At 44.9% G+C, this 14,362-nt stretch overlaps 1 protein-coding gene and 1 non-coding gene across 2 annotated transcripts; one reads left to right on the plus strand and one right to left on the minus strand.

Moving 5' to 3' along the window:
* Positions 1–2,265: 2,265 nt before the first annotated feature.
* On the plus strand, positions 2,266–13,749 carry TBPL2 (TATA-box binding protein like 2). Its single transcript, XM_074148924.1, has 7 exons — positions 2,266–2,316; positions 5,278–5,684; positions 6,317–6,404; positions 7,028–7,119; positions 8,042–8,209; positions 9,549–9,643; positions 11,382–13,749. Exons 1-7 carry the CDS (start codon positions 2,266–2,268, stop codon positions 11,459–11,461), a joined length of 981 nt encoding a protein of 326 aa, XP_074005025.1. The 3' UTR covers positions 11,462–13,749.
* TRNAG-UCC (transfer RNA glycine (anticodon UCC)) lies at positions 2,367–2,438 on the minus strand. Its single transcript has one exon. It is a non-coding gene; the product is annotated as a tRNA-Gly (tRNA).
* Positions 13,750–14,362: the final 613 nt, after the last annotated feature.

Genomic DNA, 14,362 nt, shown 5'->3' on the forward strand with positions numbered 1-14,362 from the left:
AGAGAGGATGATGCCTCTGATGACTAAGAAGGGAAGACCCAGAGACCAGGAGACTCAGGGAGGGGGAAGCCCAGGGACTCATTGCTTCCTGTTCGCTGGATCACTACTCTCTTGACCTCCCCACCACCTGCACCTCCACTCACTGGGGCTCCCCATCATGGGACACCCAACTCACTGAGTATCCACAAGTGGATGCCCAGCTTCAAGGAGGAGGTTGCAAGCACAGAGGCCTCCCGAGGCATGGACATGCCTCCCCTCCCTTGGGCAGCATCCAGAAGACCCTTCCTCTACCTCAAAGCAACCCCAAGAGCTTGAATCACCCACACAATGTGACTCTTGACTTCTCCGACGATCTCTCAGCTTTCTAAACATCTTAACTACTTCTCCACCTCAAGATGGGTAAACAATCCTACATCCATTCAACAGAAGAGACACCAAACTCCATGACTTACCCAAAATCACATCACTTCCACCTGGTGCTCATCCAAGGCAAGAAGCAACACCAATATCAAGAGATTTGTATTTTACGTTTCTCTCTGATATGGCCTCTCACTTAAACATTATGGTTCGACCTCTCCATCTCACATTCACAAAAGGCGGACAAATCAGTCCCTGGGAGCTGCAGGATGAACCTATCTCATCTCCAGGGGGTTCTGCAGTGCAATGAAGGATTAATTAGTTGAGGAAACTCACAGCAATGCTGCAATGCTACATGCAGGGCTACACCACAGAAACACCACGACCACCACAATACTCCAGCTTCCCAACTTAAGCACAGCACCAGTGTTCATACAGGGGGGAAACCACAGCCCTCGGCAACCCATCCTGTTGTGCTAGGACCATGGAGCTGCCTGCAAACACCCCAATCACCTTCCAGCCCTAAATAGGATGTATTAATTTTAACCATCCTGAACTGGTCCGACCTGAGCTCCACCAGCCTCTGTAATTCAAGGTGCAACCTCACAGAGAGTCCTCTCCTTGCTTTGCTGCCCGACTTGCCTCCTGGCTGCCCGGGGACGGGCGGTGTGATGTAAATCAACCTGCCGGAGGCTGAATTTTTCCGGGGCCGGGGGGATTTGGCACCTGTAAAGCACCGGGGCAAAGCGAGTCCCAGAAATACCACAAAACCAGCCCAGCAGGCTGTGGTGAGGAGGGAAGGATGCTCCTCAGCAACGTAGGCTCTGCCCCACGGATAAAGGATGCAAATCTAATCCTTCACACCTCTCAGGCAGCAAGAAGAGCCCGGCAGCACCTCCCAAAGACCTGCTGTGTGCCTGGGCTGTGACATCTTCTTCCAAAAGGTGGGTTTTTTCAGCTCATCCAGCTGTTTGCAAGCAAATCTCACAGCGGAAAGCAAAGCCCTGTCTAGCGGAGCAACAGGGACATTGATCATGGCAGTCAGCACATCCAGCAGCCCAGGCAGGGATGAGGATGTGTCCCCAGCTGTGCCTTCACAGAAACCCATCCATCCATCACCGTGCGATGACAGGACAGGAGAGAAGGAACGAGTCAGCAACTGCTGGTGTCATGTCAAGCAGCACCCGAGCCGAGCTGCGTCGGCACAACACAAACTCCCTCCTGGGAACACGCTACCTCGCGCCCAGACTCTCCACACATGAGTCTTTTGAGAAGGGAATGGCCTTAAATCATCATTCACGGAGGGTGGAAACAGACAGCAGCGGGGAAAACGTCTGCAAGGGGAGGACAGCAGTGATTGCAAGGAGTAATGGCTTCCTCCCCCTTAGCATCGTTAGCAGCGCTGGCCCAGCTGAGATTAGGCCATTTCATTGCTATGCCTTGAGTTTGAGGCGGATAGTTTTGGGCTCGGGCTCCAGATGTGCCTTATTGCACTTGATGAGGCAGGTGGGAGAAATTAAGGGCACGTTAACACTTGCTGGCTACAAAGCACCAGCTAGAGGTGCTTTATCTTTGCAAGGTCTAAGCCACAGCTCTAGCTCCCCATTTATCTTCAGCCCTGAGAAGGGGCTCAGGGGAGCTCTGGAGCTGGCTCAGGTGAAGCCCACTGATTTCTCTAGGCTTTCCCCAGGATGGAGCAAACCCCTGCGGACAGCCCCGCCAAGGGCAGGTGAAAGGCTCAGAGGCTGTTTGATGGGGGTAGCAATCACAGCCGAGAGGGACCCGCAGCGCCCGCCTATTTAAAACCAGCTGCGCTGGGCCCCGCTCCCCGACGAGACGCAGCTGCCGCCCCCTCGGGGTTAAAACAGGGGCTGGGAGGGTGTCGGGGGGGGGTGTCTATCCGTGCCCATGGACGGCGTCTCGCCGCTGGAGCGGTACCTGGAGCGCTGCGGAGGGCAGGTAAAAGAAAAGGTGGGGGGGAAGGAAAAGAGTAGAGAAACAAAAAAAGCTGCGTTGGCCGGGAATCGAACCCGGGTCAACTGCTTGGAAGGCAGCTATGCTCACCACTATACCACCAACGCCGCGCTGTACACAGTTTCCTGTCTGCGCCTGAAGTATGGTGGCTCTGGGGGTTCTCTGTCACCCATCAGGGATCCTCTGTGCCCTAAACAGCCTGGCCACCATCTCCGGCCCTGCCTTGAATAAGCGAGTACTGGGCTATAATGGTCCAGAGCTGCTGGAGGGGGTCTCTGCTGAGGGAGGTTGTCCCCAAGAGGAACGCTGCTTGCATTTAAACTCTTGCTGTTTGCAAGGACCGGCCTATGTAATGGGGTGTGTTGGCACTGTGGGGCCGGGGGCTTGGACGTCTTTGTGCTCGCTGGCAAATATTTGCAAAAAAAAAAATCATTTTTTCTGGTATTTACAGTAGCCCTCCTGCTCTCAGAGGGTTGCAGAAACCACAGGGTTGAGGGACTAGGAGAGGGCTGGACTCTGCAGCGGAGCATCATCTTCACCTAGGGAACACAACTCCTGCACGTGCATCTTGTTGTAAACTACTTTTTCAGCTCAGGAAAACGTGTTGTTTAAATCCAGAGACCTCCTGGTGACAGTCACTAAAGTCAGAATATGGCCCTATAAAGTATATAACATGGTGAGGTATAACCAGGGTTTTACAAATGCCGCTGAGCTTTTTGTATCCCAGGCTTGCTGGGATACTCGCTAATGGCGGATGGGTGAGATATCGCTGCAGAAAGGAGAAAAAACAATTACAAGTCAGTTGTTTAAAGCAGCTGGGTTTGATTTACGTGTACCTGGGTTGCAGGGATTCCTGCAGTGGAAGTGAAAATGGCTGTTTTCCTCTCAAGCTGCCCCAAACTTCATGATCTCAGGCGGGATCTATGTGTGAAATCTCCTTGCCGGAGCTGCTGGGAGATGTCCAAAGCTCTGCCGATGATGGGGCCTTCGGTGAAGTTAATTAACCTCCAGTCTCTAGCAATAACCCCTGGCAGCCAGCCCAAGGCAAACATGGTCTTGTGCCCCCTCTCACAGCCTCTCAGCATCTGGCTAAGGAGCAGGCAGTCTTCCCCAGCGCTTAACCCTGTCAGGGCTGTTTCCCAGACCAGTTAGATGGAAACCCGGTGAGAAATTAAGATTTGCTTTCTGTTTCTACCTCCTCTACGCAGTTCACTTTCTGTTAGTTTTGGGTTTTTTCAACTTGTTTTACAGCTGTTTAATACTTCCAGCCTCATATACCGCTCATTTCTCCGTCAGCTTCTTTCTTTAAGCCATACCATGAACCGTGGGGGTTTTTTGACTTACTGCATTCTAATCTCTGATTCCCCTTAGGATGATGTGTCGAGCGGTCCCACAGGCTCACTGTGATGAAGCTTTTTTGTACCATCTTCTCTGCATCATGGTTCATACAAAACTTTCCTAATTAGCTCCTGTACAGCTAAGCCTTAGCCCACTGGAGGCCTTGCAGAGCCTGCGCCTTCCTTCCTCTGTTGCTAACTTGAAAAATATCTGTTTAAAACAGATGTATTTTAGTTATTGTTATTTGTAACTGTTAATATGTTTGTATCTGACCTCTTAATTCTCAGATAGAGATTCCCAGATTCTTTTGGATCCTGTTTTCCAAAGAGCTGAGGGGTTAAAGATTAGCAGTAGCACTCCGCCCCCCCGATCTCATATGGGGCTCTGCATCTAGAAGTCAGTTTTGGAAACAGTTTTGAGCTCAGGTGTTCATGATGCTTACAGAGCTAGACCTAGTCAAGCTATTAGGGGCTCTCTGGGAGGATTTGTCTCTCAGTAAGAGTTTTCCAAGTGTCTCCAGGCCAAACACACAGCAGAGGAAGTGGGAGATCTCCCCAAGTGCATGGCTGTGTTGTTAAGTGAGCTGATTAGCGCAGAACATAGAGCAGCACTGGCTCAGGGCTGGAAAGCAGTGATCTGGAAACCCTGCTCCTGCTGGAGCTCGGGCAGTTGCTGCCAACTCCAGGGCCTCAGTCTTGTGCACGGCTCCCTGGTCTGATTTGTGCTTGGACTTCTCAAGTCCTTTTGGCTTTGGAGCCCAAAAATGCCTAAATGAACGCAAAACCTCTTGTATGGATCTTCTAGTCCAAGCTGTCACCTGCTGCGGGTGTTGGCAGAAACCACCTTCTTGGAAGAAGATGCCTTAATCAAGAAGGGAATAAATCCTTTGCTAAACTCTTGCCTCCTCATATTATGAAGCCTTTTAAATAGCTTTTAATAATAAACAGCTGATAAAGAAGGGCATTAGTATGCAAGAACTTGCTTGCAGATATGTTGCATGCTTGGTCTGGGAATGGATGCTGGCTCTGGTGACTCTGCCTCAGTTAAATTAGACTGGTGGCCTCCAGCAGCTGCAGAGAATTAAACTGCTCGTGATTCTGTGAGCTGCTGCCCTCTGTTGCACAAACCCAACACAACACTGACACTGTCCCCTAGCAGCAGGGAGAAGGACTAGTAATAGACCGAATGGGAGCTAAAGGAAGCCAGAAAATGCCAGTTATCTGCGTCAGAAAAACTCCTGAGCAATTATGTTGGTTACTTGTATAAGTGAGGCGTGACAATGGCTGTGAAGGGCAAAGTGCCAGCGTTGTCCCTCCAGTCACTGCTAAAGGTATAGCTCTCGGTTTGTGACATTACCGGAGAACTCTAGACTGCCTCTGAAGTGTGGTGGGAAAATGCGTATTTCCACTATAGAAGTTACCTAGGTTTTTTATATGCTGATAGACGAGCAAAGGTTGCACTTTTAAATCTTAAGACTATTCTTTGCTACAATATCTATGGGGGGAAAAATGATTGAAACTTCCACATTGAATAGAAGATTAATCTTAAATAGTATCAGAGTTAATGTTTTAATACAAGATCGCTAATGACACTTTTTCTTCATTCAAGGATGACCTCTCAACTAGTCCTCAGCTTTTTGCTCCCATGAGCCCTTATGATGTAGACCTTCCAGTTCAAACAACTGAAGATGTGTTGTTCAGCCCTCAATTTAACCAGCCCAAAGAGCTTCCTACAGACTTCTCCTCCGTGGACCTCAGCTTTCTTCCAGATATTACCCAAGATAACAAAGAACAAAATCTATCTGAAGATGGCCATGAAATGCAAAAAGAGCTTGATGGGTCGATACCAAGAAATGAGGACGGTGGTATCTTCATGGATGAAAGCAGCTTGTCATACCCAGATACTACTCAACCGTCCCCTGAAGCATCTGGCGCATGTCCTCCTCTGACACCAATGACTCCTATGACCCCAGTGACACCTGCATCAGAAAGCTCTGGCATAGTTCCTCAGTTACAGTAAGTTTGTGTATTATATATGTAGTATACAGAATAGTCGTAGTCTTGCTTAAACTGCGAGGTGCCGCTCTGAATTTCACTCGGAGAATGTAGCAAGCATGGTTTGGTCTTAAATGAGGACAGTCTGCTTTTCTGAGGGCAGAAACAGTCCGAACTGAGTGAGGGGAAAGGGACATGAAAAGAAGTTGAGAGAAATTCTGGCCTTGTTAAAAGATCCCATCCCGTCTAGGCTGGAGCAAGGACGGAGTAGTTTATACCTGTAGAGAATAACATACCTTCACCTGCTTTAAGAGTGCTGTAGTAAGTCTGTAAGCACTCAGCAGTGGTTCAATTCAAAGCTGTAAAAGACTGCAGTGATGTAGTTCTTGGAAGACACACAAACTTAGTGTTCAGGGACTAATAATTTCATACCTTGTTATATCTCCTCCTGTGAGAAACTGTAATTTTGGTATTGAATTACTTAAGTTTTGCCAAAAGTAGCTTAATGCAAGAGTGGGAAAGAGGTAGGCAGGAAATTAGTTGATGGCAATTATTAATTGGAGCGTGACTTCACATTAAGCTAATAATGTTTGGGGGTTGGCTCTGCAGTGGCTTGTTTCTTGCAATAAGAAAATTCCTCTCTCGTTCCTCAGGAACATAGTGTCGACTGTAAACTTGGCCTGTAAACTAGATCTGAAGAACATAGCTCTGCATGCCAGAAATGCAGAGTATAACCCAAAGGTAAATCTTAAGGACTCGAAGCTCTACCTGCACTCCCCTTTCTCAGGTTCTAATACAGAAAATCACCGTAAGTTTTATCCTTTTTCTAATAGCACTGGCTTGACCCACAGGTGAAAGTGATAAAATTCTCCAATTTGGGCCTGTTAAATTCAAAGAAACACAGGGCACAACAAGGAATATTTTTTTTTTTCTTTGAATAAAACCCCAGCAATGAGATGTTAGCAAGCTGTTTAAGAAAGGACATAAACTCTCCCACCTGTGGCCAGCTCCTTCCAGCTGAAAGGGCTCAAGCAGCCCTCACTGGGGGGGTTAAAACTCTTGTCTGAATTAAAGAGAATTACTGGAGTCTGACTGGTATTACATGATACTTCTAGCAAGTGGCCCAGATTGCAGAAACTTACTGGGAATAGATTAGGTTTCTGTAAGGGTCCTGTGACTGTAGTTTTAAGCCCCCTAGTCCTAAGGGGATGGAAAATAACTTTAGGGTGGTAAACAAAAACTTACTCAAAGCCAAAGCACGCTGTGTTGAGCTTTGAAAGTGGCAATTCTTGCAAGAATAAACAGAGATACAGCACGAGCAAAATCCCTCAGCTGGACTGCGAGGTCTTCCTTTGAATTTGTAGAGGTTTGCTGCTGTGATCATGAGAATCAGGGAGCCACGAACAACAGCCCTCATCTTCAGTTCAGGAAAAATGGTCTGCACAGGAGCAAAAAGGTATTTTATTATTTTTTATTTTTTTTTTAGTTTTTTCCTTCCCTCTAAAGGTCTGGGTCTGCAGCTATGCCTATATTCTGATGAAGAACATCAGAAAACCTTGTTTAAAGTATCTAGCAAACAGCTGTCATAATTGCAAGGGAAAAAAAATGAAGCACTGGTATTGAAAAATGTCTAGCTTTCTTCATGATGGCGGTTTAGTAACTACCGAATTGCGTGCTTCTGTCCCTGAATATAGATTAAGCTGAGCAGACACTAGCAGAAAAGCTGCTAAAATGCCCAGGACTTGTTAAGGGGTTATTTGCATTTCTCACCGACTTTAAAGTGAGTTAGGACATAACTTGTGTCTGTCAAGTCTCTCCTCAGTGTCTGCGTTCACTAGTTAACACATCTGCCTCCAGAGAAAATGGGAACTGGAGGAAAGCAAAGGTTATTTCTGTACTTTGAAGCTCTTTTCCTCAGGTTCAGCAGCTGCCTTGATTTTTTTTTTTTATTTTTTTTTTATGTCCCTAAATTGTCAATAAGAATGCATAAATGTACAGCTTAAGAGACCTCTTCAACCCCTGCCACCATCCCAAACCAGACAGGTGATTGTACTGGCGTCTGCAGCCTACCTCTTGGATCAGCCCCGAGAAGCTGTTTTGAGGAACTGAGAAAGTAACCTCTGAAGAGAGGGGAAACGCCTGGGTGACACAGCATGCTCCCATGTGCTCAAATAGACCACAGAAAAGTGAATGACACAGTGCCTTTTCACTTTTAGCTCACTGAAGTTCTTCTGGGGATAGAGGCTTGCTATTTTAAGCAGTAGCATATCTTTTCTGGAGGACAGATGAGCACGGTGGTGGCTCCAAACTGAATTCCAGCTTGAGAGCAGCAGAAAGCACAAATCAAAGCTGCTTTTCCCCTTCTGCTCTTCCCCCAGTGAAGAGCAATCGCGGCTGGCAGCCAGGAAGTACGCACGCGTGGTGCAGAAGCTTGGGTTCCCTGCCAAGTTCCTGGACTTCAAGATACAGAACATGGTTGGGAGCTGTGATGTGAGGTTCCCCATCCGGCTGGAAGGCTTGGTTCTCACTCACCAGCAGTTCAGCAGGTACGTGGAAGTTGGAATACAACCCCAGGCAAGCTGGAGCAGTGTCTTTGTAAGCTGCAAACAGACTCAACATTCTGAGGCTGTATAAGCCTGGGAAAACAGAGTAATAATTAATTGGATGCTGAATATCAAGCATGTCTTTTGGTGAGCAAAAGATGTGCTCGCTGGTTCAGCAGGCATGAAGTGGGCTGCAGATGCCATGTGTTACAATAAAGATAGTAAGGTTTATCTTCTGTGATAACTTCTGTTCAGTCACTTCTGGGGTAAATTAGATCTGGTGAAGAAGGGCTGAAAAACTGCAAGAAGCTCCTGGGTTCTTTGCTCAATTGGTTAATGAAGATATTCTCTTTTGTAAAAGCTTTCTTTAACCGTGAATATTGTTGACACAATTTTCGGTGGTGTTGCATATCAGCAACTGCACCACAGATTCTCCTTAATCTGAATGATGCTGGTGATCACAATTTGACCATTCTCCTGTTATTGCCAAGTGCAATATCAAACCTCAGTGGGTATTGTTCTTCACTGCAGATTTCAAAAGGAAAATAACCGGTCTCGATTAAGCACTTCAGGTTTAATTGGAGCAGCTCTTAAGCTACTTGAACCTGGTCTATGCCTTTGCTCCATTGTGAACCTTTAATACTCAGCAGGGCCTCTTAACTCCCATCAAACCAGACGCCCATCTGCAAGGACAAGGTTTCTCACCTTCAGACATGAAGCCAGGCTGCAAAATACAGAACCAAAAATAAGTGTGTTTCCAGGATATCGCTTCAGTTGTTCTTGTCTGGATGTCTATTAGCCATCAATTTAAACCTGTAGCTGAGCAATGTGCATGCTGTGCCTTCAAAGTGGGCTTGTTCAGAACTAGTTATTGCTATCACTGAGGAAAGGATGAAGATTTCAGCGCTGACAAAATCCAATTGTGTCTTTTATTAGCAATGCATTTAATATTTTGCATTTAATTTGGGGGCTAAATACATAGTAAAGATTCACTTGGCTGTCATCTTGTCTTAGTTGCACAAGATGCTTCCTGATAAGGGCTCTTTGCAGACTGAGAAGGATTTGAGTGCTGTTTGAGGATTACAATAGTGGTTTCAATGCGATGGAAAATCGCATTCAGAAGTGGCTCAGAAATCTTTCAAAGTGAGCATGAAGAACTCTTACCAGCTCCAGTTGGGACTACCAGGTTTCTCTTGAAGATGTCTAAAACCTGACCTGGGTAGCTACCTAAAATCTCTGCGTTTAATTACTCTATTGTTAGTATAATTAAAGAGCACTTTACGCATACAACACTGAAACAGTATTTGCGTTTTACTAATTTTACTTGCTTGCTTTGAAACAGCTATGAACCTGAACTATTTCCTGGCCTTATTTATAGGATGGTCAAACCAAGGATAGTGCTGCTTATCTTCGTGTCTGGAAAAGTTGTACTGACTGGTAAGTGGTCTCCCTCTGTACATCTGTAATCAAGTGCTACCACAACTTCTGAGAAAGCATTTAAATTGAACATTAGTTAAACCAGTATCTTGCCACAATAAAGCCACTCTTTTTAATGCCTACTGCTGCTTGTCTGTGTTTTCTGCAGATAACAATATCAGTATTGTTCCACTAGAACCTCATTTTGCTTCATATAGCGCCTCAGACCTTCATGTTGTTAAACTTGAGTATCTTTATTTTATTCAAAGTATAATGCTATGTGTCAACGTACAGAATCCCAACAGGATGCTGACATGCTAGTAACGACCCAGTCACTTAAATATGAATATCACAATAAGCAATTTAAAATTGCTCGGACAGGAAACAAACTTCTTAAAGCACTTCGGTGACAACATTTAGTAGGGATTATTAGAGGAAAGGGTGGAGATCTAAGAACTTGTTCCAGACTGTTTGGCAAAACACTCACAAGGCACAAGCCTTGCTGAGTAAGTGTGCTCAGCAGACATCTGTACCACAGATCCCGTGTCACAAAAGTTGAATTTCCTAACAGATTCTTTTGTAAATATCATAAAAATACTTTTTTTTCAGATGTACGGGAAGGTAAATGGTACTTGGTCCCAGAGGACCCGAATGCTGTATGTATATTTATAACACAGCTTTGAGAGATGTGAAAGACGAAAGAGAAGTGCCTGCCTTTAGCCAGAGATTCTCAAAATCATCAATCACAAATGAGCTCAGCTAACTGAAGAATGGGGCACTCAGTACAAAGCTTAAATGCTTCCCTCCCCAATCTCCCCCCACCCCCTTTTTAGGTCCAGTAAAATGGTACTGGCCAGTTCCATTCCACTGACAATTGCATTTTTAGGTACTGTAATTGCAATGCCCTCAAACATGCAGCAGGCCCAAAAGCACTAAGGTACGTCCTTGTCTGTGAGCACTGGGCCCAGCTGCAATGACAAGCCTGAATTTGCTGAGCTGCAAGGTTGGGATTTTTTCCTTATCGAGAAAGGAACTTGAAAGTAACTTTACTGATGAATTAGTCATGTCCAAGTGTATTCTGAGGGAAAGGTTTACGCATTCTTCCTGAGTGCTACTTAATCCAACTACTAGTTCATTTAAACGCATTTTTTGCAGCCAGTGTTTGTCACGCTAGCATGGTAGAGTAGTGTCATGCCTGCTGCAATATAGTTAGTGTACAAGACTTGGTAATAAAGATTTGCTTGCAGTAGGATGGAAAAGGCTGGCTTTGAAATTACGGAGGTCCTTAAAAAGCCTAAAAATAAAAAATAAAAAGCTCCTCAGAACTGGAGGAGGGGAGTTCTCGAACTGTGGATCAACTTTCAGTATTTAAGTAAATATCCTTCATTTCTTGTTTCTATCTTTCCACTTTACCAACAGGCAGAGCTGTTACTGATAAGCAGATAGCACCATAATTCTTCTCAGTTGCCTTCTTGTTTCTAAAGCCGATGTTTTGCACCTGTCAGGAGTAGCCAACTCCTGTTTTCGTTCCACAGATCAAACAAAATTAGTCTACTCTTAAAGCAAAGCAAGCTAAAAAATTGTTCTTTGTGAGGTGGCCAAAGTATGATAGAAATTTTGCCTTAAATTAATAGTCAGTTCCTTTTAAACTCCTGTGTTTCTTCACGGTTTGTAATATCATTAGGTTTGAGTTTCATTCAGTTATTCTCAATGCTCTGTTAATTCTTAACCATTTTTTTTTTCCTAAATGTCTTTCTAGGAGCAAAAGAGCGTTCTGAAATCTATGAGGCGTTTGAGAACATCTACCCCATTCTAAAAGGTTTCAAGAAAGCATCATAACATGGCCCATAAAGCAACTAAGAATAATAATACATGGGTTTGTATTTCTGAGCGTGGAACACGAGCGAGGGTGTTCCTGGACCTGATTGCACCACTGTGGATTATTAAGTAAATGATGCTGTTCTGGATGCTGTAAATGCTGATGCCTTTCTATAGTTTGTGGAACGTTTTTTTGCTTTCGGATTAGCTGTCTGTAACCCACTTGAGTTCTGACAACTTCTGTCAAGCTGACAAATTTGCCAAATGAATGTACTTTTAATAGAATGCATATTAAGGTGGCACTTTAAGTATTTTGTAACAGAAACCACATGTCTTTTTTCCCCCTGTTGAACTCATGGAACAGTGCACTTCAAACTAGCTTTATAAATACCCTCAGCTTTAAGTGTACTGAAACCCAATGAAATACAATGTTGTATTTTCATGTTTAAACTCAAAATCTATTTTTGTCTACAATATAGCTTACAAAATCCAGCATGACGTCATTTCAGTGTTTTGAAGACAGTGATTGCAGAGGAATCTGAATCCCTCTGATCCTACCAGTTGGATAAACTCTTTGTTTAAGGCTGTTGATATTCCTTTTACAGAGGAGACATTCTAGGCCCTAGACAGTGCTGGAACATACCTAGAAAGGCTGTGGGTGGAGGGGTAATGAAGCAAATTATCTTATTTGTCATCACACAAATTAGATTTTAACAAAACAGTACCCACTTGTATTGCTGAAATCCCCTCAGATGATGGGAGTTTGTTGCTTGGCCCAGACAAAAACATGTTGGTTGCAACTGCCTTTAAAATGGACTTGAGGAAAAGACAAAGAGTCTTGGATGCTCGAGGCTTAATTATCCCTGTTATTTAAGCAGAGTTCAGCCAATGGCACTACATAAAATCTGGTAATTTTGCAGCTAGAACAACAGGGCTCTTTATCTCCAAGTGAATTCAAGGCTTCCTTTGCGAAAGGTGTCATGGTCAGACTGGTGATGTGACAAGGAACAGTGCAAAGACTGTCCCTTGGCTGTTCTGGTACCTTCTATGATTCCCTGGAAGCAAGTGCCTTTTCCAGAACAGGGCTTCGGTGCTGCTGGGCTTCATCTTGTGTCCTCCCCTCGTTTTCTGCTGAAGAAGGGACAGATCTGTCAGGCAACTCCCTGAGCCACTAGAGGTTGCTGTTAGATGACTTAAGTGTAAGTAAAACAACAAAAAAACCACCAAACCAAACTATCTGGCCATGAGCTACCACTGTCCTTGATGGAAATACACAATATGGACAATGGCTTAATACAGGACAGGTCGTCATAGTCTTGCTGGGCTTAGTTTTGCTGTCACAAGTTTATTTCTGATCTGATGAAGATGTGATTTCAACTTTTGTGTCTGTAATATGTCTCGCTAATGCTTTTGTATCTGCCTGCCTGCTCCTCTGGGGGGGAAAAAAAAAAGTTTGGAAAATGTCATGCACTTCCTTATGATAAACTGGTCTTAACTATGTTATCAGTTTCTTTGTGGATTTCAAACTGTGGATTTCCACACTCAAATCTATTCTAAACAGAGGCTTACTTTTCTGTTTGTTTTCTAATGCTGGAGACTTTCCACAGCTATGGGCTGGACTTTTTATTTGCACTGTCGCTGTAAAAGCTGATAAGCTTTGAGTTACCACAATCTTTTTGCAAGTGAAAAACAACCTGTTCTCGCTGGGATGCTGGAAAAAGTTTATCTAAAATGAGCTCTCTTCAAGAAATTGCATTTTAATTAAGAGCTTGCCACATAATTTCACCAGTAAAGTTAATGCTCTTTAAAAGTATGGGTAAAGTCCTAAGGATAAGAAATGGGCTCTGTGCCTTCTCACTGAGCTACTGATAACTTAATGTTTGCTATGGTAACTCTTGTCTTAAAAACAACTATCTTGGTTCTACCTACACAGCGCTCTTTGTGCCAGTGTTCTGTAGCACTTAAATACAGTAGGGAGGGCAAACAATATAAGCTGGGATATATATATATTTATATTTTTAACTGCAGCATTGGTGGGTTTTTTTGGAGTGGGGTATTGCTTTAAGTCATTCTGGTTTGTGTGGACTGTTTCTTCTAACTGCTTGGTGTTTCCTACTGTATCCTGACACAGGGGACTGGCTCTCTGCTTCTAGATACTCACTGGTCATAGCTATTTAACGCTTGATTCTTGCTCTAATCTTGAGGATGGTGTGAGACAACCCATCACTCTTGAGGAACTGTATCAATATTTGCCTCTTTTCTTATACAAATTGTTCTTGGTATAGTTGTGAATATAACCCCAAGGGTCTGACTTCGGTAGGTATACGTGGTCTGTGCAGCACTGTTATGGGCTGGCTGTGGTGCAGGTGGCCCCCTTGGGACTCCAATGAGGTTAATAGCAGTTGCAGCTCCACCACTGACCTGCTGCTGGTCAGGGTGTTCCACCCTAGAAGTCAAATAATGCTTCTTCAGGGTTACCAGGACAAGGTTACTCAGCACAAGGTTGTAGACCTGTTAGAGCAAGTCCAGAGGAGGCCATGGAGATCCTCCGAGGGCTGGAGCCCCTCTGCTGTAAGGACAGGCTGAGAGAGTTGGGGGGGTTCAGCCTGGAGAAGGGAAGGCTCCAGGGAGACCTTACAGCAGCTTTCCAGCATCTGAGGGGGGCCTACAGGAAAGCTGGGGGAACTTTTTTACAAGGGTATGTAGTTAAAAAATGAGGAGTATTGGTTTCAAACTGGAAGAGGGTAGATTTGGATGAGATCTCAGGAAGAAATTTTTCACTCTGAGGGTGGTGAGACTCTGGCCCAGTTGCCCAGAGAAGCTGTGGCTGCCCCATCCCTGGAGGGGGTCAAGACCAGGCTGATGGGGCTTTGAGCAACCTGGTCTGGTGGGAGGTGTCTCTGCCCAGGGCAGGGGGCTTGG

The sequence above is a fragment of the Numenius arquata genome, chromosome 6 (genome assembly GCF_964106895.1).
Source record: "Numenius arquata chromosome 6, bNumArq3.hap1.1, whole genome shotgun sequence".
NCBI lineage: Eukaryota > Metazoa > Chordata > Aves > Charadriiformes > Scolopacidae > Numenius > Numenius arquata.

Bases quoted from the DNA above. Each gene is read 5' to 3' on its own strand.
- TBPL2 (XM_074148924.1), top strand. From the start codon at position 2,266: ATGGACGGCGTCTCGCCGCTGGAGCGGTACCTGGAGCGCTGCGGAGGG. The intron at 2,317-5,277 runs GTAAAAGAAAAG...TCTTCATTCAAG, and splicing joins TGGAGCGCTGCGGAGGGCAG to GATGACCTCTCAACTAGTCC. The intron at 8,210-9,548 runs GTACGTGGAAGT...GCTTTGAAACAG, and splicing joins ACTCACCAGCAGTTCAGCAG to CTATGAACCTGAACTATTTC.